General features: G+C 53.1%; 6 protein-coding genes across 6 annotated transcripts; 2 read left to right on the top strand and 4 right to left on the bottom strand.

Moving 5' to 3' along the window:
• Window positions 1-1,725: 1,725 nt before the first annotated feature.
• Window positions 1,726-2,775, bottom strand: J4E90_003412 (uncharacterized protein; the record flags this gene model as incomplete). Its single annotated transcript, XM_051432982.1, has 2 exons — window positions 1,726-2,523; window positions 2,605-2,775. The coding sequence occupies 2 exons, from the start codon at window positions 2,773-2,775 to the stop codon at window positions 1,726-1,728; spliced, it is 969 nt and encodes a 322-aa protein (XP_051292880.1).
• Window positions 2,776-7,305: 4,530 nt separating this feature from the next.
• On the bottom strand, window positions 7,306-8,733 carry J4E90_003411 (uncharacterized protein; the record flags this gene model as incomplete). The annotated part of the gene is made up of 1 exon (XM_051432981.1): window positions 7,306-8,733. The coding sequence occupies one exon, from the start codon at window positions 8,731-8,733 to the stop codon at window positions 7,306-7,308; it is 1,428 nt and encodes a 475-aa protein (XP_051292879.1).
• Window positions 8,734-13,639: 4,906 nt separating this feature from the next.
• J4E90_003410 (uncharacterized protein) lies at window positions 13,640-16,066 on the bottom strand (the record flags this gene model as incomplete). The annotated part of the gene is made up of 2 exons (XM_051432980.1): window positions 13,640-13,984; window positions 14,045-16,066. The coding sequence occupies 2 exons, from the start codon at window positions 16,064-16,066 to the stop codon at window positions 13,640-13,642; spliced, it is 2,367 nt and encodes a 788-aa protein (XP_051292878.1).
• A 2,042-nt stretch (window positions 16,067-18,108) lies between these two features.
• J4E90_003409 (uncharacterized protein) lies at window positions 18,109-19,070 on the top strand (the record flags this gene model as incomplete). The annotated part of the gene is made up of 3 exons (XM_051432979.1): window positions 18,109-18,147; window positions 18,201-18,215; window positions 18,273-19,070. The coding sequence occupies 3 exons, from the start codon at window positions 18,109-18,111 to the stop codon at window positions 19,068-19,070; spliced, it is 852 nt and encodes a 283-aa protein (XP_051292877.1).
• Window positions 19,071-19,538: 468 nt separating this feature from the next.
• J4E90_003408 (uncharacterized protein) lies at window positions 19,539-22,097 on the top strand (the record flags this gene model as incomplete). The annotated part of the gene is made up of 4 exons (XM_051432978.1): window positions 19,539-19,724; window positions 19,893-20,581; window positions 20,628-20,955; window positions 21,009-22,097. 4 exons carry the CDS (start codon window positions 19,539-19,541, stop codon window positions 22,095-22,097), a joined length of 2,292 nt encoding a protein of 763 aa, XP_051292876.1.
• A 535-nt stretch (window positions 22,098-22,632) lies between these two features.
• J4E90_003407 (uncharacterized protein) lies at window positions 22,633-23,352 on the bottom strand (the record flags this gene model as incomplete). Its single annotated transcript, XM_051432977.1, has 2 exons — window positions 22,633-23,231; window positions 23,346-23,352. The coding sequence occupies 2 exons, from the start codon at window positions 23,350-23,352 to the stop codon at window positions 22,633-22,635; spliced, it is 606 nt and encodes a 201-aa protein (XP_051292875.1).
• Window positions 23,353-24,335: the final 983 nt, after the last annotated feature.

Here is a 24,335-nt window from a genome sequence, read left to right as displayed (position 1 = left end):
AGACATATCGCGCTCTTTGGAAGTACCATATATATGGATTGATGCCTTGTGCATCATCCAGAATGACGCGGAAGATTGGGACAAAGAAGCAGCATTGATGGGCCAGGTTTACAGCAACGCATTCTGTAACCTAGGAGCTTCTGCAGCTGCCGAGAGATCAGCAGGTCTGTATCTTAACCGGGACCCTCGGCAGGTCTCACTTTGTCGGCTTCGGGCGCAGCGCAGGGAGTTCAATAGGACGTACGGGTCGTACCTGGAGCCAGATTCTGTCATGTCGGCTCGTGTTCTACTGAGCCGCGGTTGGGTACTCCAGGAGCGCCTTCTAAGTCCCCGGTCAATCTATTACGGTGACAAGCTGAACTGGGAGTGCTCTGAACTTCGCGCTTGCGAGACATTCCCGCACGGCGGACCAGTTACGGGTGGATATAACCCTTGGGGCAGAGAAGGCTTCCCTTTTCGTGCCGCAAATCTTCTGTACGATGATATGAAATACCAAGAGCTTGGCATCTACAGGCTTCAGAAATGCTCACCCGAAGTCGCTCGGATCCGAGAAGTATACAGGAAATGGCTGTGCGTAGTGGAGTACTTCTCGAAATGCCAGCTCACATACGAAGAAGACCGATTTCCTGCACTCATTGGACTTGCGAAGTACTGGAAAGTCAGTACCAAGGATGAATATGTGGCTGGCATATGGGTACGCGACCTTTTATACGGTCTTCTGTGGTACCAGAAAACCCCGACTCATTTCAAACGTCAGCCCAAGGACTATCTTGGTAAGTACATCCAAGCATCTAGAGGACTTACCCACGTCTGATCTTCATCCAGCCCCTTCTTGGTCATGGGCATCTGTAAATGCCGCAGTATGGTTCCCACTCATTCACGTGGGCGGCATCGCGTGGGGAGTGCAGGAGGATCTCTGGGCAGCGAGGGTTGTAGAAGTGGTCGCGCATTCGACCGGCACAGATCCAATGGGTAGACTGTCGGGTGCCAAACTCCGCGTCACGGCACCCATACGACGACTAAAGCAACCCTTGGACCTCTCCAAAAACACCGAAAAGCCATTGCATTTCCATTACCTGGATGGATGCGCATACAGAAACGGATATTCCGCCGATCGAACAGTGTTGCTTCTACTCACATATAGAGTTAAGCCTCTCTATGGAACTCATGAGATCTTAAGATTGACGGGTCTAATCCTTGAACGCGTTGCCGGTAAGAGGGTCTTCAAGCGAATTGGGATGTTTGAACACGGATGGTTTCAGCACCGTCTCTCAAACGGCGAGTGGCCTCTCTTCATCGACTGGGATCCGCTTCGCGAGAAGAAGACCACGTTGACCATCATATGAGTGGTAATACTTCGTTCGCAGAAAATAACATGTATTTAACTCTACGCTATTCGCGCCGCCATGTCCCAATGATAAGCGGACAATATCACACGTCCCGGCTTTCCAAAAACAGCAAGTTCAAGTCCACGCATATAAAGACTCATATGACAACCACAACATCTTACCTTATACAGGTCTACAGACTATATTGACCTAAGAATATGCAAATTAGATGACTTCACGTTGATGTAGGCTTTAGGGTATCCAGTCTTTTACTATATTGACGTGATCACACTCACAAGCCTTCGACGCAATTCCACCCTCAACTCTCTAAGCGTATGCCAACAGTCGGCATGATATCATTATTTACTCGTAATTGGCGGCCCATGAGCAATCGAAATCACGATCGCAACCACTTCCCATCCACCCACGCCAACCCCTCCTTGAGCCACGCCTCCTCATCCTCCTTGATCGCAATGTCAAAGCCGTGATCCTGCCCAGATCTAACCTCCAGCCTAACCTCAACACCATCACCCAATTTCTTGCACTTCTGCACAAACTTCTTGCTATCCTCCACACTAACCGCCCCATCCGCGTCACCATGCACAATCCACGTCGGCGGCAACCATTCCTTCTCCTCCACCAGCCCAATCGGCCACATCTTCTCGTCCGACCCGAAGTACGTGAGATAATGTCCGTAAGCTGCTAAAGCATAGCTCAATCCCATCCTTTCCGGCTGGATACCCGAAGTGACGATAGTGCCCGGTTTGACGGCCGCGAGATGCTTGGCGATAAGAGATTCAGGCGGAGAAGGCTGACCAAAGAACTCATCGACCTTTTCGATGCGCAGATAGTTAGTCATGGGATACTGCGCGAAAACGGCTTTGATGCTGTCTTTAGGCTGTGTGAGAGCGGACATCAAGGCCATGTAGCCGCCTGCTGAGTCGCCTGTTACCAGAGTCTTGTCATAATCCAGGCTGATGCCACTGTCCTTGATCATCGCCTGAGATTTGAGGAATTCATCGACGGCGCCTGCGTTGAACCACTTCCAGAAGTCGCTCAGGTCTTCGAGGATGTCGGCGCCGTTGTGTTCGGGGATGAGGCGGTAGTTGGGCAGCACGATGATGGCGTTGGTGCGGTGGATCCAGGGGACGAAGAAGGCGCCTATCCAGTCGGCGTAGAGACAGTCTCCTGCAACCTGTGATGTGATATTAGGCCATGCAATTTTCGGTTCTCGCCGCTAGAAGACATGTAGGGCGAAGATCAGAGATCAACATACCAGACCACCGCCGTGGAATTTGACCATGACTGGACATTTGCCCGGCTTCACATCTTTTGGTACCAGGATGCCGACCTCGATGTCATGGTAGTCAACCTGCTTGTACGACGTCTTGAAAACACTGAAGCTGTCGAATCGGTTGTCTGGGATGGTGTCGTCAAGAGGCGCCATCTTGCTCTGTCTTGTACTTGGCTCTTCTTGTGGAAAGAACAGTAGATGAGTTTCTTAATCTACGATTGCACGCACAGTAGAGCTTGTGGTAAGGTATGAGTAGCTTCAAGAACCGGAACCATGGATGGCGAAGGTAAACGAGCTTTATAGCGTCTTCTGAGTAGCTACCTAGATCTAGGCCACGAGGCGGTCTTCGTACGGAAGCCAGGAGCGCTCTTTTGTGACCAACGCGCGTTTGTACTTAGCTGTTACAGGCGGTGTTCCTGCGGGGTAATCTACATGCAGTTACGCCGGTTTCGCCTTACAGATGACAAGAGCGTTTGTCCGCAATCCACACGACGGCTTCTACGGCTTCTAGAGTCACAGTACAGTCCATGAGATCGGACCTTCAGATTGACGTTGTGTGAGGGTAGGTGCATCGTGTAATTTTGGGTAGATAGCAGATCTGTCTTGGAGTAGCATCAGAACTTTGAAGGTCTCTGTCGAAAGCATGGTATCAATCCTTCATGTGCAATCCGGAGCGCAAGGCGTAGCAGTGGACTAGTCGAGATGGGTGCGCAATTTGCAGTCCTGCTGAAGAGATAAAAGGTTGCTCGACAAAGGCATGATGCAACGCGTCATTCTGCAAGCAAAGGATTCCGCATTACTACCAAACGCAAGTCTTCCGATATCCTAGCCCAAGTCACATGCCCAGTATCATCGCTGCGTATCGAGCAACCTCGCTACAAACTCCAGCACCTAGGCACCAATTATCCATTCTCCTCAGTCATCCCTCTGATATTCAGATACCCCCATGGTGCTACGCGCGCTTCCGTGAGCTGATGGTCGAAAACGTGCGACAGGAAAGTTAGCGCACGCCTGCCCCAGGGTATGTCATAGGGTCGGTTTCGGTAGGTGCGAGCGAAGGTAGGGTGGGTTCGGGAAAGGAGGAAGCTAGAATCCACCACGAAGAGCAAGTACCAAATGCAGTGTGGCACCGCCCTCGAGTTGATAGTCCTGTGCGGTCTTCTCGTCGTTCCTGGAAGAGTTTATGTTAGCTCGGTCTGAAGTAAGATGTGCACTCAGAAACACATCCAGAGGTAGCCGGAAGGCGGAGGGGGTAATAGAGCAAGAGATATATACATCTGCTTTCCTCCGTAGATAAGACGTTGTTGCGCTGGCGGGATGCCCTCCTTCTCCTCGACACGCTCCTTTATCCTCGAGACCTGTGTGCCGTCAGCTTCTCGCCCTGGAGATTCGCCTATGCATCGCTCTTAAAGCCTTGAGGCTATCGAAAGCCGATCTAGTATGGGTATGCGGCGACGGATTCGGGTAGGCGTACCTTGTAGTCTGCCTCGATATCGAGCTCGATCTCCTTGCCGGTGAGGGTTCGTACTCTGTCCCAGTGTTAGCAATCTGCCATCCTACTGCTTCTTCTAGCCAGATTCCAGACTTGATATGACGTACTTGATCTGCATCTTGTCTATTCTCCTCTTATTCGCGATTCAGTGGCCGTCGCGGTGTAGCGGATGCAGCGGTGGCAAGCTTCGTGAAGCTGCGTCGGCGGTATGGAGAGCGTTGGCGAGAGCTCGCGAGCTTAGTAAGTGGATGTAGGTGTAGGTGGGAGGACGCGACGGCGCAAAGGGTTATAGGCAGCAAAGTGGTTGTGAGTTTGCTTGGGCGGAACCGTCAGGCTGCAGTGACGGCGAACCACGGACCATCAAGGTGGGGTCCAGCCATGCGCCACGAGGCGGGGCAGAGGCTGTGGCTGATTTGTGCTAACCCGTCGCAGAAGCATTTCCTTCTCGTGGCTGCAAAACGGCACCTTTACTCCACGAATATATCGCTTGTAGAAGTGATATCTCGAGTCTTTCGTCATTAGCAGATCAGAGATACCTGTCTCACTGCGAGCAATCATCTCCTAGTTGAAATCGGTTGGCTCAGCTCCACCAACAACCGCAGTACTACGGTAACGCATCCGATTCTCTATCGAATTACATGAGAGATGTTGTTCTTCTCACATGCACTCAACTACAGTTTGATCAACTAATGCAATGGTGTAGTACGTCATACCTAGGTACGATGAGTTGAAGGCGCGTTTTCTTTTACCAAGGTATCGAGGTTGCTAGGCAAAGAGCATACCATGATTGAAGCATGGAGCAGTTGAGCGTCTCGGCAAAGCTATAGTATAGGGCCTCAATTCTTGCATTGAAGTGCCGGTCAATGACCAAAAAGCATTTTCATGTTCAATACTTACACATTCAACCCAAGGCACCCGATTGGCAGCAGAACCTCAGTCTCCTCACCGCCACTGCCGATATCCCAATTCGTCAACAAAGTTTGCAAAGGACGCTGCTCTTTCCTCAAACAACATCCACTCGCCCTGTGCGAGCAGAAGGAAACAGACAGTTACACAACTTGATCGGCACATCCGAGTATGCATAACCTTACGTGGCCAAAGTGCCTCCACATTCCGACCGATCACCGCAAAGACCAACACATTCGAAATCTCCCAATCAGGCCACTACTGCAAGGCCAAAAGTGAAACACGCAGCGCTGCAAGGCTCTCGTCTCACCGCCCTTGTACTCCTGCATACATAGTCGAGTCTAATAATGAGAAAAGAAAAGAACACGGTGCAGGAGTGATGTATAGTGTGCATGCAAACAGGGTGATATTGATCGGAGTAGGCCTCGCTACTGGATAGGGAAAGACGAAGGCGATCACCCGCCAAGTGCACTAAACACGGGGCAGTGGACATCCGACACCATGTCTAACGGGCGATCTTTTGTATACAAACAACACGCCGATGCAACGGCCTTGCCGCAAGCGCAAGGCTACCTGCTCGCTTGCCATCTAATCCATGCCGTCTAGCTTCCCCCGTTCCCCTCCTCCGCCACCGAAGATACTCCACAATGCAAAATCGCCGTCTCCTAAAAAGTATGTACAAATCTGAGAATAGAAAGAACGATAGTTTGCCGATGGAGCCAACTAACAAGCGATGCCGAATGTAAAGCCGAGTGAGATGCCGAAAGGAATGGCCCATCTAAAAATGGGTAAACAGGGGTATACGTGAACATTCTGATAGCCAACAGAGAAACCCAAAGGTAACATTTCGTGATGATGGTACTGGACAAAGGAAAAAAGATGTGATGTAGTCTGCGAACAGATAGGTCACCGTATACGGCGTGTTTGTAGCGTATCGCAATCCTGCGATCTGGTTGTTGACGCAATATCGAAAGATACCCGGTGGTATGCCTGATACCATAAACGGTCCCAACTCGATAGCGTACCTGCCAAGAGAGACCCGACCAAAATGCCGGTCAATTCTAACACGAGCCCCCAGTGCCCAACTTGGAAGAGAACAAGTCTAAAGAGGATTGCAACAGGAAGCTTACTCCGAAGCGAATATTGAAGAGAACACCGGGTATAATACGAGAAAGTGCGATACAATATTCGGACCAAGCCGTTCGCATGAGGTTATGCAATCCGCTGCGCAAGAATAAGCGTGGAGTCGGCGCTTAACGATGCGTGTTAAGGGCCGTGACCAAGAAAAGAACTCGATGCGAACCAAGTATAGCAACCCAAGTCGAGCTCGCAAAGGTAAGCCGCGCAGGACAGTGACCGACCAGCGAGAATGGGAATAATGCCCGTACTGCAGCCGTTACGAGATGCATCCAGAGTACCAAACGTCGCATGTTTCGCAACGTGCGGGGTTCGCAAGCGCATACTGAGTAACCAAGACGCGGTGGTGGTGGCGGCTGCTGCTGACCAGAGGCGCCAAGATCAAGATAGACGATGCAGCCGGGAGGCGGGGAAGCGGCGTGTGCAGAACAGGCCGCCGTCTGATAGCAGCAACCCCAGCTGCAGTATCCTCTTCGGCCATGCCAACGAAAGGAAAATGTTGAAGTCATGCTAACACTCGACTGGGTGCCGATGCGCCGCGATAAAACGCCAGATATAACCAGCATGTCTTCGATTGCAAAAAAGGAAAAGGCCTAGATATGCAGCCTGTACAGTAGATCGGAGCCTTCCTCAAAGGGGGTCAACGGCAGGATCCGGAAATAACGTCCGTTCTTCGCGATTGCAACAACGTGTTTTGCTGTCATCTCGGGCGAGGCCTGCGTCCTGTGCGAGCAAAGGAAAAAGACTGGGTCGAATGCGTGACGAGTGTATGCAGCCCGCGAACGACATTGCGATGCAATTTCAAGAGATGAGGGAAGAGGGTTCCTTAGGTGGGGTTGCGGGGCCGTGCACTAAGATTTTGAGATGAAGTGGAAAGGCCGGAATGTGAGGTCTGGATGTCTTGATGTTCTGTGTCTCATTTCGCTTGCAACTGCTGCAGATAATCGCAATCGCACCTTCTCTTGCCTTCGTCAGCAAGCGGCGAGATTTCTTGCTTGATGCCCGATTGCCGTGCCGACTTCTTCATACTCGCTTTCGCGTTCGCTCGGGTGAATTGCAAAAGATGTGAGCTTATCGAAGGACCGATAGCGATCGCAATAGCCGCCAATCCGGATTCGTGCATTACGATGCTGCAATCGCGTCCCAATCTAATGGTCTCCCGCTTCTCTCTTGGGTGATGACGTATAACCTCGATTCCATTGCTGACTTGTCGCGTGATTTGGCGTTTCAAGTTGAGCAGATGTTGAGGCCGGCGCGTAGTTCTGCTGGCTCTGACCGCGAGCTTCATTCCGCTGAGGCGGTGTTGCATATGCATGGTCCGATTTGGACTGTACCTTGTCGTCTGCGTCCCTTGCTTCTTCTGCTATGTCGCCTTGCCGCACAATTGTCTCGTGCGCAAGCCCCGAGATAGTGCCTCGTCGGCTCAAGGAACCACTGGAGCCTTCCGCCGCTCTCGTGGATGCATCTGATCGGTTTCGAGCGTGTCCCCTTCTTCCAGGTGTCGATGTCGATGACGACGATATGTGCGAGAAGGATGGTGATGTGTATGATCCTGGCGCCGATGTAGGCGGCGGTGGAGGGGGGTGAGGGCCTTGAGCCTTGCGCTTTTTGGGGGAGCTGGTGTATTCTAGGTCAGACGCATGCGACGCAGCACGTTGCCGTGACTGGTGAACAGGCGAAGTTTTGTATTTACCTGATGGCGTAGCTGGCGGGTTCCCACTAGCACTCTTTTCTTGTGAAGCCGAGGATGGAGGTACCCAGTGATGAAAGTATATCGAGGGGGAGGATTGCTCTTGTTGTTGTGTCTGCGTCTGCTGTAATTGCTGCACGCCTGCAGGGGCGGCAGGGGGCTGTTGTACCGTCATCTCGTTCGTAGTCAATCGAGGAAGCTGTGACTGAGGTAATGACCGTGGAGCTGCTGCAGAAGGGCCACCAAGACCAGCTTGTGCAGCTCGTGAGTGCGGTGATGTTTGTCCACCACTGTACGCACTTGCGGAAAGCGGAGGAGGTTGAATTTGCTGCGGCAATGGTTGCCCGGGTAAGACCGATGTCGAAGGTAGTATGGGTTGGGCAGGTTGCTGCTGCCCAGGATACACTGCTGGTTGCTGCTGTCCGATCAATCTCGGGTCTCTTCGAAGGTCCGGGGAAAGTTGTGCCTGTGCCTGTGCTTGTGCCTGAACTTGCGCTTGTTGATGGGCAGCTTGAACCTGAGTCGTATACTGCTGTATCCACTCGGCACTGATGTTGGCGAGGTTCCCTCCGCCAATGCCAGCGAATATAATAGGTACGAGGTGAGGTGGTACTCCTCCCTGCATAGACTCCCGGAGCATGGACTGCTCGACCTTGCGTTGCTCAAGTCGTAAAGTTTCTTGTCTCGTCTTTTCCTCCTCTTGCTTACGTCTTTCTTCTTCAGCTTTGGCCGCCAACCAGTTCTTCATCCCGTCTTCTGCACCTTGCCATTGCGAAGGCGCTGGGGGTAATTGGCCCAATGACGATGACATTGGTGGAGGTCCTCGTGCGGGATCTGGCAGCGTCATCGCCGAAGGAGGAGGAAGTCCTCGATGAGGTGTGCCCATGGTGTGGGAGGAGTTGACTGCCTCTGGAGGTGGAGATAGCCCACGGTGGTGTCTGTTTGAGTAACGAGAAGCCGAAGAGGATGAGAAGGCTGGAGAGTAGGCATGAGGTTTGTATTCGAAATCGGACTTGACCGGGTTAGAGAGTGTGAGCAACATGGAGGTAGGTGGAGCCGATATGGTAGATGTCGTGGGAGCAATTCAACATTGAAATGAGTCGGTGGGTGGCGCCAAAATTCGTAGGTCCGGAAGGAGAAGGAACAGTGTACATACTTATTCACCAGACTACGTTTACCGGGACCACCATCCACAAATGGCCCGGGATAGGATCATAGCCGTTGCCCTAGGGCCTAGGCTTAATATGTCCCTGGCACAGTAGCCCCGATGTGATTCGCCGTTAAAGCAGGGCGACAAAGACCAAATGGAAGAGTAACAGGCGACGCTGCATGCAACGAAGATCAAGCCCCGTAAAAGCTCGCGTGGGCCGGCGTGGTCGATCAAGTCCAGATTAGAGAGAGGCAAGTGAAAATGGGCAACGGTGGGGAATAGTGCACAAGAAGGGAAGAGGGCCGACTGGAATTGGACCAACCAACGGGGATGACGGCCGCAATGGCTTGAGAGTAGCACGAGCAAACGGCAGGCCGTACGTCAAGGACGGGCGATATGTGGCGTTGAGTACGCGAAGGTGGGAGGGGACCTTTGCAGGGATATGCATGAAACGGGATGGTTGTCAGCAAGTGCAATGTTGTTGGAAGTGGTAGTGCGCGTTCTCGTAGTCCCACCATGTGACGCGCCTGGAGAAGGCCTCCGGCTCATGCAAAATCTGGTAGCGGTTCCCACTTGTGGCGCTGGTATATGCCGCAAAACTACTTACGTCCCGTTCGCGAGCCAAGCAAGTTCAGCTCGAACTCAGCGACGGTAGTTTGATGATACATTGGCCTGAGGCTAGACGTTTAGAGTTGGCGTCGCGGATACTGCCACACTGGCCTCTAGCATCCCATGACGCCTGGATGCTTGGAATTGAACAGAATGATGTTCATATTCACCAAGTGCGACCGCCTTGTTCTGCTGCACAGGATGACGAACGAGCTCGAATACTTCGGCACAATTCTGGTCGCACTGAACCGCTCAGCTGTCGCGATCGTGAGGCCGCAGCAGACCGCAAATTAGATCACAATGCCTCTACTGGGCGGAATGGCATCCAGCACGCATTCGGTAATTTGTCGTGCAGCTCTGCTCTGGACCACCATCGCTGCCAGGTTTGTGGCATCTGTGCCTGTGGCTGAGAGCGAGGCTCAAGGCATGTGGACTGGATGGCGTGGCCTGGGAAATCTGAGCCGTGCGCTAACACCAGCCAGCAGGGTCAAACGTCCGGGAGGAAGCGAGCGCAAGATTACCGCTGCCCGGATGGTGAACTGGCTCAACCTAGCTTGACCAACTTGCATGATAGGAAATGAAGGGTCGTCACCATCGTCAGACCTCAGCCATGTAATGTCCCGAAGTGGAAGGGTGAAATGAGGTTTTCGTGTTCTAAGAGCCGCCGTGCTTCAACGCGAAACCTTGGAATTGGTGGAAATGTATCCTGTGGCCCTGTTGCAGAACCTGTTCCCAGTTTAGTGTGATGCCCGAACAAGTATACACATGCCGTCATAGCGTCAACGGCTGAGGGTGCCTGGATGAAAAGCACAGTGGTGGCACGGAGCAAGGGACCGACTTCAACCTGTCAGCCTTGAGGGACCCCTCCGGATCTACATAGCGTGACAGACGGCATGCTCAATCGATAAGACGACCGATCATCGAGCCGACGCAAGACCCGAAAGAGTGTCACTTGGAGTAGTTGGAGGTGCTGGAGGTGCGCGAAGAGGCAACCAATCTGCTGATCCTCGCGTGCGCGCTGCTCTCCGTCAGTAGCTCTGTGTAATTAGCGACACGCCAGCACTGACTGTGCGTTCCCACCACAGCCCGTAATGTACACGCAGATGACAGCTCGCAAGCCATCCTTGGGAAGGGAAGGGTTAACAGACGCGGCGTTGCGCAATCCCCGAGCGCCTGGTGCTGGCTCGAACGATCGACTAGAAACGTAAATTTCCGCGTCGGCGCTTAAGCTATACCTATCTTGTTCATGCAGCGGATCTACGTGAAACTCGCGGCGCACCGGATCTGTACGAAGGATCTTTGAGTATGATTTCCGGCCCCGGCTGACTAGTCCTGGAACCAATCAAAGCGCCCCAGCGCTGCTTAGCATCATAACAGCAGTCGAAATGGGGACACCATGGCGAAATTGCTGTTGACAAGACAACATCGTTCTGGGGCGATTGTGCGGCGAAGGCTCTGCTTTTCTCACAGATTCGACAATCCCTCGACCTGAAACCGCCGGATTGGTCACGTAGGAGTCGGAGTGGGTTTAGTAATCGTCTTATTGAGGATTTTGCTTCTTCTGGACGGCACGTCGTCAAGACGGGTGTGAAGACCAACGAGAACGTGTGTCTGAAGGAAGACACGGACAAAATGCGGCAGGCTTTTGACAGCCAATCTGTGTAGCCTCCTCTGAGAAGGCCAGGCTTGCAGCCAGAACCATACCAATGGATTCTCAACGCTAGAGGGGTTGTGTCCACCGTCGCCAACAGCGTTTACATTTCAACAGGGGATAAGCGTTCTGTCTGTTTATGGCGGCATGCTTCAGGGACGCACCGGCAAAGCATATCGTTCCTGCCGTGCGAGAAGAGCCAAGCATCTCCAATCGTGGAAATGACGAGGCTTGCAGTAGGGGTGAATAAGAACAGAAGTAGAGCCTCCAATTCAACTCAAGCTTGCACCTTAGCTCTGTTGGATGATGGCCTCATGTCATGATCGGAGATTCAAAGACAAAGAGCTAGGCGCAGAGCAGCTGCTAATGCACTCCTGCAGCAGTAGTCAGTGGACAAGAGGAGCCGGCGTACTCTCTCTGATCGCGATGCTTTGCGACAGACGCGACAATACCAGGCGGGTAGTCGCTGACAGCTGCATTGGACGCACGTAAGCTGCAACATTGGGGTCGATCTGTCGTCTCCGTTGTGTAGGCCATTGGAGCCGTGGCTAGTCAGCCGATTAGCGTACCGAGATGTGAATGACTATTCACCGGCTAGTCCTCCAGGGTGTAAACCTCCGACAAAACTTGCATCTCGCCATCGGTTGCCTTTCCTCAGTTATTTGTAGCAAGTGGCGTAGTCGCGGGAAGGTTGTTGCAACCTGCACATGGTTGATGTCCAGATCGAGGGAAAGTTTTGCTGATCCTCGCTTCACATTGAGAAAATCAGACCATAGATCAGCGTCGAGTTGCTCTGGTCTTGTTGATCAAACCGGGTCTGGCACCCGTACACGGAAGACGACATGCTGTCCTCACATTCGGGGTAGCCGACTGCGACTTGAGACGGAAGAAGATAGTCGAAGGAGTCGCCCACTTACGAGGACGCGGTAGTTGAGGGGGGCAAACTTGTACGCGTAGTGGGAGGCAAATATCTTAGTCGGGGCAGGAGGTCGCGGCAGTTTGCCACCCGAATCGGCATCTACGACTGCCCCATCGGGCACCAACGCACCTCTACCCGGGCCACTTGGTTATTTTTACCGACACAACATACACAATTGTACACCGGACGAGCACTGCACTCGGGCAATACTTGCTCGCCCAGCACGAGTGTTGATCGTGTATTCTTCCACCATTAGGCTGTACGTCGGCTGAAGTATCTGCCCGAATGCAACACCTGTGCCTCACTCTTGTGCTTGTACGTCTTAGACACTCCTCTGGCTCCCGCTTTTCATAACCGGCCTGGTAAGAGGCATGGAGGCTAGGTTTAATCAGCGTTCCTTCTAGATCTATGATCACGTGCGCCGCTACACCTGCGAGTTTTGGATACCTTGCTTGAGCAGATGTTGTACTCGGCGTAGGAGTTACCGCGACTTTGGAAGATCGGCCGTCAACCTTCCCGATCTCTCTACCCTCCCGTGCGTGGAGCCACAACCCGATCAACCCAGCAGCACTCCCTGTTACCCGCCGCCGCAGTCCGTCCGCCGGGCTGTCAGTCAACCGCCAACGAAGCGATGATCACTTCCATTTGGTCTTGGATTTATCTTTAGACGGCGATCTTGCACCAAAGCGTATCTATTATGTGCAAATATTTTGCCCTTCTAGAAGCTTTCAATATTCGAGAACATGTTCTATGTATGGACTGATCCTTAACGGTAATACATCCATGTTGGCAGGCGATTAACTATTATATTACTACATCTGGTCTCCGTTGTGCGGAATATATGTAATGGCAATGCTCCCTATGTCTTGACCGGTGAAAATGCAAGCAGAAAAGAAAAACAAGAGGTATCTTGATAAAGGGTCGTTCCATGCATGCGCCGCCGTCTGAGGTTGTCCTCAGATGAACAAAAGAAAAGAAGTCATCGCGACACAGGACCCAACCATCGGGCGAAGGGACGCTGCCCCGAAACACCCTCGGAGAAAGGTAGCCCAAACGTGAGCGAGTCAAGCATTCCTCATACCACGTTGATGGCGGTGTCGTCCACGTTGCACCGCTAATGGGCGCCCAAGCGGTAATGGGGAAGTGATATGTCGCGGGTAAAAACGTGGACGTGTAGTTGGAATAGCCGGAAAAAAACAAACATCAATGATGTCGCAAATCTTGGAAAACGTGCCAGCCACGTTGTAGCCATGCGTCCGGTGGAAAATCATCGCAAGCCACCACTTTGCAAGATCGACTGCCGGCTTCTAGAAAGGGTGTGGAAAGAAAAGTACTCGTTTGGATGTGCTTCCGTGTTCGGTAGTGTACCGCGCTGCAACTTGCAACGCAGCCGCTTGTGAGGGCACGCGCGTTTCCATCGGGTCGGTGTCAAGTTCCAGGAATCCGAAGCGCCGGCCTACCGCTTAGGCATTGGCTCGCTTCTTGCGCATCTTGTATTCAGCCTTCGCTACGCGCATCAACAGCTCTTCGTCTTTGATGGGAATCCAAGATGTCAACACCTTCATCGCATTCTCAAAGTCAGAGTCGAGCAATATCTCTCTTGTCGCATCAATGAGCGCAGCCGAGGTCGCGTGTAGCACATCCATGTCTCCACTGAACTTGGAGTTGGGCGAGTTGGAATGAGACTTGTCGCCCAGTAGCATAAACACGTCCCAGACCCGTAGCTGAGCTGGAAAAGGTAACGAATAGTTGAACAGGGTCAGATACCAGCGGGTACCGTACGCGGTGGAGGTAATGCCAAGGTCAATCTATTGAACAGTTTGGTTAGCATGTATGCCAGGACGTCAGCCTCTTCAGTAGTGACTTACTAGCTTCTTCGCGACATCGTCGCCCTGCAGCCAGTTCAGCTCGAAGTCATCTAGAGCGTCCATGAGCCCCTCAAAACCGGCTTCATAAAGCCTCTCCATGCCTCGGAGCTGCCACAGCCGCACTAGCATGACGAAGGCTCTGTCCTCCTCGTAATAGCAAAGAAGCGTTGCGGTAAGTGCCGCCATACCTTGGACGTAGCCCGTCTCGGGGAGGTAAAGTGACATTGCGTGGAGTACGCGGAACAGTAGTCTCTGTCCTCCACGGTATCGCCGCCTGAACATGATATGTCTGTTGATTGTGCGCGGCACGTCTACATCGATCTGCACATCCTCTGCAGAGCTTTCCAGTTGCAGCTCATAGAAACTTTCAATCAGCTCCTCTTCCGTCGGACTGTTCGGGTCGGCTTTGGCGCTGGCAGCAAGGAACGAATACCACGCAGTCGCCCTCCAGCGATCCGGGATGCCCTTCCAGGTGCGAGATATAACTTTGGGGTCTTTGGTATCGAAATCGAATAGCATGCCGCCTTTATCTGCCCCCGTTTTGACGACCTTGGCCATTCTACGCCATTTCTCGTTGCGCTCGATTTCCTTTGCTTTCATCGCCTGGGCAGCTCTTCCTCCTTCTTCCTGTTCCGCAACCTCAGCCAAACCCGGGGGCAGCTTGAGCATATCGCTCGCCTCGTCTCTTAGTCTGCGGTCTCGGTTGTGAGGTAGCCTGTTCGTCGCGTGTCGTAAGGGTTTGTGGTTGCTGTGCGAGTCTGACGTCCGACCCGAAAAGATGGATCTGGCGGGCCTAGAGGACTTGCCAGAAAGTCGCCGCTTGGGTGAGCCTGTGCGTGGGTCTACGGAGCGTGCTCTTGATGCGCTCCGACCTAGGCGCCGCCGCCTGGGCTCCTCAGATAACAGTTGTAGTGTTGTTGTGACCCGGTGCATGCGAGGTTCGTCGGGGCCGTCGGGGCCATCGCCGTTGGATTTCGATTTGGTCTTCTTGGGTATGATGAAGCCATAGCGGTCGACTTCTCCGCCCTCAAGATCCGCCCAGTCTTCGAGTCCACCAGCTGCCTCTGTAGGCTCTTTGACAATGACGCTTCCGTGCCGTGAGCTCATCAGCGAACTTGTGTCCTCGTTGCCCTCCGCGGCCACCGACGAGCCATTAGCCGGAGTGTTGGTAAAGCCGCTGTTGCCCAAGTAGCTGTTCTGGACACTGCTCGTCTCTCCTTCAGGTGTATCCCAATTAACAGCACTCTCATTGCCATGCATATACATGCAGCGGACCTTGCGCGACATTGTCATCTCGTCTGTCGACAGTACCCGATGGCTGGCCGATCGAGTTCGCGTCGAGTAGCGTGAGGTGGATCGCGGTGAGAGGTGTGTTGCGGCGGGAGCGGGTGGTGAGGGGTCGGGTTTGGGTGACTCGTCGGGTTGCGCCTGCTCCTTTTGTCGCGGTGGTGTGCTCGGTGCAGGCGCGCCTTCCACCAGGAGGTCCATCTGTTTACTCCGCCTGTTTGCCTTTTTGCCGCCCAACATCATGCTGCCCCGTTTCGAAAAGGATATCTGCGCGTCCGAGGAGAGGTCGTCGAAGCTGCCAGTAGGGATGTACGTGTCTATACCGGAGAAGTTGGCGTCGTCTTCGCACGTTGCGCCGGCGTAGAGTGACTGCCGCTGTGACGCCTGACTCTTGGTGCCTGAGGCGCGTTCATCCTGCACAACAATAGCAGGCAGACTGGGGGTCTTGCGCAGGCTACTCGGTGAAGGTGGCTCGTTGCTGGTAGTGCCATTTGGCGGTGCTAAGGCCGAGTCTCTGCGGTCGTCGTCTGCACTCAGTAGCGTGCGCTTCAAGGAGAAAGCGCGAGGTCCTGGCGAAGTGCGTGGCCGGCGTACACCGCTGAGCCATGATCGTGACGCGGGGCCCTTGGTCGACGTGATGCTGTGTACATTCGACGGCACCTGTGACAACGGATTCGAGGCCTCGGACGTCTCCACCGCGGCATGGCCAGCGGGATTCACAGCCTCATCACGCATCATGTGAGGCGCAGGCTGGTCCTGGTCATGGACTTGGTCCCCGGGGAGAATAGCGGCTTGCAAAGCGAAATGAAGGGGAAATGAAAGGGATGGGGCGAGACAGCACCTTGCGACTGCGGTCCAGAGTGCAGCGACGAAGGTATTCCCGGGCTATGTTTGAGCAACGTAACAGCGTCAATGCTATGGCAGATGGTGCAATTGAAAAGCAAAGACGTATGCGACGACACTGAGATCAAAAAAGGACCCTGGCATGGCTCGACTTTTCTGGGGAAAAGGGGCGTCGCTATCGACTGGTCGTGGGTCGCATGCCTTCTCCAGACCTCTTGCCGACCGGAGATTGCCCAGCGCGCCCGGTGGGAGGGTGACGCCTGCTCACTTGGCCGGCCCGCAGCTGCCTCAACCACCACAATCTGTGTTTCTTTGTTCCACTCACCGCATCGCCCCAGCGTATTGGATTGCTCTCCTCGTCGCTCCTACGGACTCTTGACGCGTAGATAACCCTTTGGTTACGTTTCATCTCAAGGTGCCCCGCGCTGAATCATGGCACCGTCAGAAAACCCCACAAAATCCAAAACCCGGCGACGATCGCTGTTCCACGCGTCAATAAACCTTCCGGTCATGGTTCCCAAGTGAATTGCGACTAACCAACCCGACGTCATTCTCCAGCTGAACTGACATCGTATCACTTGTCGTACGACTGAGGTTCAACTCGAGCAAGAGCCTCTTCGATACAGAAAGAGCTGCCAGGAGAGCACCTTCTTTCCTCGAGTTGCACAGGCAATTACGCCATTCTCGTGCTTACCACGCCGACGAACGCGCAACGTGTAATCTCGTCCGACACGCCAAGGGCGGTCTCACCGCAGTGGCTTTAACAGGAAGGTGGCTTTGATGTTGATATCTTCCATACTACAGTCCGACGAGTCTCACGGCATATCGCGCGTATCTGTACTTCAGCTTGGACCCTGAGAGACGTGGTTACGGCACTACACGCAAGATCACGTTGCTACCTTGGTGCAGCCCCCAGCTGAAGCGCCAGTTTGCGTCGTGAGGACAAAGTTGAGCCGCTTGTTGAGAGCCTAGAGAGCGCCATGGCTACGGGCTGTGAACGAAGGGTCATGCGCAAACTCTCCTCAGCCTCCGAACCTCTCTCGTACCACCCAGTGGTATCATGTCACAATGATCTCAGACTGCTCTCACAAGTACCCTTCGCGTGTCATACGATGCGATGAAGCCTGGGCAAGAGTCTCAATCCCAAACCATGCCCGACGGGAGGATATTACACTTATCTCTCGAAATCAGAAGAGATGTCTCGCAGGGCGCGTCCGATCTTTGCTACATGTTCAGCTTATCTTGGCATCCCGTCAATTTTTGAGTTTCTTTCCCTGGCCATTACTGTCCACATCCAACATCCGTGCCGACTATCGGACACACAGTAACTCGTTCTTTCTAATTCAAACAATTCTCCGCCCGACCGTTCCATGTACCCATTCCATTCGCCACTGTTCAGCATACATCTGTGGATGCGAGCTTGACTTCATGGTTTAATGGGCCATTGTTCAGTCTGTATGCCCTCAATCGGACCACTAACGGCCTTTGTGTAGCCGCGAGTAGGTGTCGCAGAATTGAAGGCTGACTCAAACTCAAGACATTGCGTTTTCATGATGTAAACAATACGTGATCTCGGTCATCGCAGTCATCATAGACAGATATGCGTCGGCCGCAGCAACGGGGTCTCAGAGCGAGCACATCCTGCTCAACCCCAACCAACCAACTCCGTTAATTTACCCAGCTATGCTAAACGAACGACCGGCTGTGTAAAGAAGCCCCACTTTACCTGTGAACCGTGGGGCATACATCCAGCTACCCCTCATCGCTTCCCTACCCGTCACGAATCAGTGACGATGGTTCTACGTTGACCCGTGGGGAACCTGCGCCAACCAGCACGCGATTAGCACAGAAGATGTACCTTTACAGAGAGTATTGGCTTAAGGGTTCATAAAGACGAATTTCCCCGCCAGACGTGTCTAGGTAGGTCATCCGGCATGGCATCTTCTCTGGATCTGATCAACCAGGCTCCCAATGTAGGCGATTAAGAATTACCGAGACACAACATGGTACTAACAAGTGACCCCAGGGAACCAAGTTATGGGTACGACGCAGTAAAATCTCATTACCAATTACACCATCCTAACACCACAGACATCAGGTTCTGCACCTGGGTACATTAGAGTGTGACGACGGGTGGTTTATCCGAGCAGCAAATGCGTCCTCATCGTCAAACCCAAACCCGACCAACAAACGCCGTAAACTGGTCATGCTCGGCATCCTCATCCAGCACCCAACCGAAGGCCTCATCCTCTACGAGACCGGCGCGGGGGAAAACTATCCCGAAGATGTCGGTCCACCAATCCAAGATATCTTCACCCGCATAGACCACGACCCATCCAAGAACCTGGATGCGCAAATTGCCTTGACCGGCCACAATATAAACGACGTAAAAATGGTTATAATAGGCCACCTCCACCTCGACCATTCAGGTGGTTTGGAACACTTCAAAAGAAAAGACGTACCAGTCTACGTCCACGAGCTGGAATTAAAACACGCCTTCTACAGCGTCGCCACCAAAACAGATCTAGGAGTCTACCTTCCCCACTACCTCACCTTCGACATAAACTGGGTCCCCTTCCACGGGTCGTACTACGAGATCGCCCCTGGAGTTAATCTACATCATGCGCCTGGACACACCCCTGGACTGACCATCATGCAGGTGAATTTGAAAGAGAGTGGGACGTGGATCTTTACGAGCGATCAGTATCATGTCAAGGAGAATTATGCGGACGGCGTACCGCAGGGGTGGTTGGCAAGAGATCACGATGCGTGGGTTAGGAGTCATCAGATGATCAGGGGGTTGCAGAAGAGGACGCATGCGAAGGTTGTGCTGGGGCATTGTTGGGATACGATTAGGGAGTTGGATATCGAGTTTGCGCCTAAGGCTTTTGAGTGAGCAGTGCGCAAGAGAGGCCACGGTGTGTTTAGGTTGGCTTGGGGAATGAGACGAATGTAGAGGTACAAATCTGGTATTAGATCTGACATGGGAATAGGATGGGAAAGCGCGATGTCGATCGATGTAGGAATGAGGATGGCGCGTACATAGTGTGGTGAAACTGGTGCGATGCCACTCAGGCATTGCGTGTGAAGAATTCATGCAACGAGAGGGTGCGGCCGGGATAACTACAGAAGGTAGCACAGAAACGAGTGGAATAAAAACGACAAGCAGCATCCGCTATTTCTATTCTGCGCGTTGCATCACATTTCTGCGGGCATGGGGAGGCCTCGTGCGCGATTCCTCTTTTTGGGTTTAGCGTGCGGCTTTTCCGGCTCTTCATCATGTTCTTATCCGAGCTCTTAACTTCTGACTCCACTTCCTGAACCTTAGCAACAGCCAAGGACGACGAACTGCGAAGCTTCAGCCATGAACGAGAATAATACTCCTCGAACGGCTTCTGCCGACGTGGAGCCGAAGCATGCATCGACTGCTAGATGGACACCCGCCAACGGCATCGAAGCAGTCACGACTGTGACCCCGGCAAGCGCAAGTTCGGATGAACCGAGATCACCACCTGCAAAGAGAAGGAGAGAGGAGCGTGAGAGGAGTAGGGTCAGTAGAGCTTGCGACCGATGTAAGAAGTGAGCTTGTGGAAATTTGGGCGCACATGCGGTGCTGCATAGGTTCTATGGATGCGCTAACGCTCAGAGCAGGAAAAAGGTTAGATGTACCGGAAGATGCCCTTGTGCGCTCTGTCTGCGATCTGGGTTGCCGTGCGAGTTCACTGCGTCGTATACTCGAGGAAGACTGCCTTCTGTCATTGTCGACGATCCCGCGATAGCCTCAGATGCACTAGCCTCAAGACGGAAAGAGAGCTTAGCCTCTGGGACGTCTGCGAAAGAAGAGACTGCGATATCGACAACACAGTTCCCACGCATCTATCCTAGTCCTCTGACTCCTATCGACCCGCAGAGTTATTCGAATCCTGAACACTCCGAATCAAACGCTCTAGGCATGGCTACAGACCAGATCAATCGCCCTTCCTCGCGAGATTCTCCGGTACCTCAGGGCGCCCAACGAGATCAAGAAGGCCACTATGTTGGCTCTTCAAGCGCAGCATCGTTTCTCATCCGTATTCAGAAGCGTCTGCACACGAATTCCTCCTTGTCGCATGACTCTACCATCTTCACCTTTGGCGACGCTCCCCTCCCTGAGTTTGATCTTTCCATCTTCGTTCCACCACCAAAGCCTGATGCGCAGAGGCTTGTGGAGCGATATTTCGACTATGCAGCACCGACTCATCGCTTTCTTCATCGACCAACGATTGAACAGCTGGTCGAGGAGTTCTATGATACCCAAGGCGAGATGAGAAGTAAAGAAGATGGCAAAGCAAAAGTTGCATTATTGATGGTAGTCTTTGCGCAAGCACAAGCATATATGCCACTCGGCAGTACGGTGCAGACTAGCAGGTTTGTCGACGCTGCCGCTGTTGTAGGCTCTGCTAATGTCGAATAGCGCTCGATACTTCCGCGCAGCCGAAGCGCAACTATTGCAAGAACGCGGCGCCGTCAGACTAGCGAGCGTTCAGGCACGACTGCTGCAATGTTTTTACCTTCTGACACAATCCCGTATCAACCACTGCTGGAGTCTCTTCGGCGAACTCTCGCATCTCGCCTTCGCTATCGGCCTGAATCGTGGAAGGAAATGCGATCCTTCGACCAAGGTGGACTATGTGGAGATCGAGAGCCGAAGACGCCTATTTTGGGTGGCATACTCACTAGACAAGTACCTCGCCGCTGCTCTAGGTCGTCCACGGACTTTCAAAGACGAGGATATCGATCAAGTAAGTGTATCTGGCGTCGTCAAAGTTGGGGATCACTAACACAATGGGTCCAGGAGCTTCCTACCATCGTCAACGACAACGATCTCCAACCGAACTACATCAACCTACCCTCGCGGCTTACTTATTCCTTAATGACAGCCCCTGTTGAGCACATTAAGTTGACACGCATTGTGTCTCTCGTGCTACGAGACCTTTACTCAATTCGCCCGCCCAGTCTGGCCTTGCGCATCGAGCTGTCGTCGAAATATACATCAGAACTGCACGCGTGGAAGAATTCCCTGTCAGGATTCCTCTCCGGTTCGACCTCGATAGACCGTATCGACAACCAGCTGCTCATACCAGTCTACCAGCGTCAGCGTTCGGTGCTCAATCTGGCGTATCACCATGCGCTGTTGCTTATCCATCGACCCTTCTTACTCCGAGACTTCGCGAGTCTGACCCATATGGGCACCCATCCTAACTGGAGCGCCGGACTTAGCACAACGTATGACGCATCGGCGAATATCACCGCATGCCTAGAGGCCGCCATGTCAATTGTACGCTCGGTAGACGACGTTTTCAAGGCGTCGAACCTCTTCCGCTCTTTCTGGTTCACCCAGTACTACGCCTTCTGTGCGGTGGTAGTGCTATACATCCATCGCATTCAGCAGGGCTTGGGTGTGAAGACCAAAGTAGAATGCGAGGGATATTTCGAGGCTGGTGTCAAATGTCAGAGACAACTGGAGACAGTTAGTGATACCGACTGCCTTGCGCACCGTTATTGTGTCGTATTGGAAGAGCTTAGGACTGAGGCAGTACGCCAGTCAGGCAGACTATCAACACCAGTAGCCGACAATACCAGCTTCCAGGACACATCGCTCCTCTCGTTACCAATGTCGACGCCAAACCCCGATTCCGTCGCGCCTGCGGCGAATCTTCCACCTCTGATGTACAGCAGCAACAACAGTAACATCGACATCTCCGACAGCGCAGCAGTATTCAACAACACTAATAACAACGCGGCCAACCCAACATTCTCGTTTGATCTACTCGACTGGTCCGACTTCGCTAGCTGGGGACAGTTCGAGGGCCTTGTAACGGCCGGCAATGGCTCCTTCGATCCGGTAACGCAGAGTGAAAACGACTTCTGGTTTGGGTCTTGAGCGGGGAATGCATAGGCGGGACAGAACTCAGACCAGTCCTTGGCTTCTCCATGGCCTCTCAACCTCTCTCGCACGTTAAACAAAAATAAACCGAATAGGCCTACAGCCTACATCAACATGGCAGCATACAAGATATGTGACCTAGCGTTGATGTAGGCTCTATACCTGCCCAAGTGTTCAATTTTTCCTTGTACAAGGTGCTCGCTGGAGGCCGGTTTCGATACTATTTGTGTCATTGGATGCGCACCGTCCATGGGTTATGGCGCTGCTGTGAGATGGACTAAATGGAACAAGATTTTGAACTCGCGCATAAGCAGATGAGAGTCAGAGGCCAGATTCGTCGATAAACGATCGGATTCAGCCTGGAACGACGCTCATAGAAGGAGTAAAAGCATAATGATAATTGTCTTCATTCAATCGTGTAAGAAACGCTATGATGCGTCCAGTGGGTATCTCGAAAAGGAAAACAGGCTCTACTATGCATACCCAAGACTGTGAAATCACTTCAATCAAACCATCTTGTATGACGTACTGCTTACCGCCTCAAAAGTCTCTGCCACCTTGACCTAGACGGCTGATCTGGCTGCTGCACGGCCGTATCCACCGGACCCGCAGCCGCAGCCGCAGCATCATTCGCATCCCCACTCTGCTCACCCGTCTGAGGCGTACGATCCTGCAACTCCACTGCAGGCTGAGCCTGCGCTTGAGCCTGAGCATTCGTCCTCGCCTCAACAGCCTGCTGTCTCCTGATCCCACTCCCATGCAAGAAGTACTGCCAATTACTCATAGGCCGCGGCGTAGGTGTCTGATTCGCAGTCCCCGCTTCCAACGCCGCAGGCGTCGCATCGCCGCCTAGCGCTATCCTCTCTTCCTCGTCGTGCTGATCGAGCGCTTCCTTGCTCATGTACATGGAGCGGCATATCGGACAGCTGGTCTTGCGGAGGACGAACCACGAGACGAGGCAGTCGGCGTGGAATTCGTGGCTGCAGACGAGGAGCTTGAGGATGGTTTCGGAGTCGGGGGTGGTAGTGGTGGGTGTTTGGTCGGCGGGATTGGAGGATGAGTTCTGTGGTGAGGGGTCTGTGGATTGGGGAAGCGAGGCGGGTAGGGCCGCGGCATCGGTTATGGGTGTTTCTGGGGAGAGTTTGGCGGGCTCAGGTGGGGCGGGGGCGTGGAGGGTTGAGAGACATATCGCGCTGAGAAGGATGTCAGTTGAGAGTCGCAATGGGTACGGTAGATCTTCTCAACTTACCATTCTCTTTCGAGCACCGAACGTGTCTCTACTACCCCGAGAGCTCCCTCATTGTCGTCGTCCGCGCCATCACGATGTTGCGATGATGAGGATCCAGCAAGACTGACAACCTCGGTGACTTCATTTAACTTCTCCCTCGCTTCCGCACGCCTAAGCGCAGGCTTCTTTGCCTTTGGTAGTGGGCGGCGCACTGGAACAGGGACAGCTTGTCGTTTTCTCCGAATGCAGAATATACACAAACTATATCAATAACAATTAGCTCAATTCTTTCTCCGGCCATCTCAGTCTCATAGACCACATCCATTCCAAGAGTCCAAGTAGAATTCCGAAAACTTACAAAGGCGCCACAATAGCAACAACGAACACGGGAATCAAAAAACTAAACGCCGTAGGCGTCATCCCAGACTGGCCAACTGTGTCGCGCCATTCGCGCGCTTCCAGACTGCGAACAAAAGCGTGGCTCGAAACCGCAGGCATTGTTGTTTCCAAACTTTCGAAAATGCGGAATGCAGCGTTGGCTTGGTTCGACTGACGTGTGTGGGGGAAACGCAGCTCAAGCTTGGTAGCTGGGGGGGAAGGGATGCGTCTCGACCTCGACACTTTTGGTGCGGGGAAAGGCCAAACGAAGGCGTGGTAGGATCTGCGATGACGGGGGAACGACGGAAGAACAGCGCGGGTATACCGGCAAAACCAGCGAGGACGATTGCGCGTACAAATCGCACGTCCTTGCGTCTATCGTATGCGTCCGCTTTCGTGTCGTGTATTCGATGTAATGAATGATGTTTCCGCTGCCGTACAGAAGGTTTCAAGCTCACGACAAACAAGATGTGCGTAGCGCTCACTTCTTAACACTTGTTAGCAACCCCCCATCTTACCCCGGAGGCCCACTTACCCGAGCGCTGTCGCGCTTCCTATGACACCTGCACCCACGCGCTCAGCCTCCACAGCCACGTCTTTTTTCGCCACTTCTTGATTACGCTCAAGGA

This window comes from Alternaria incomplexa (assembly GCF_024043165.1).
Source record: "Alternaria incomplexa strain BMP 0042 chromosome Unknown scaffold_4, whole genome shotgun sequence".
Classification (NCBI taxonomy): Eukaryota; Fungi; Ascomycota; class Dothideomycetes; order Pleosporales; family Pleosporaceae; genus Alternaria; species Alternaria incomplexa.
This window is presented reverse-complemented; position numbering and strand designations above follow the sequence as displayed.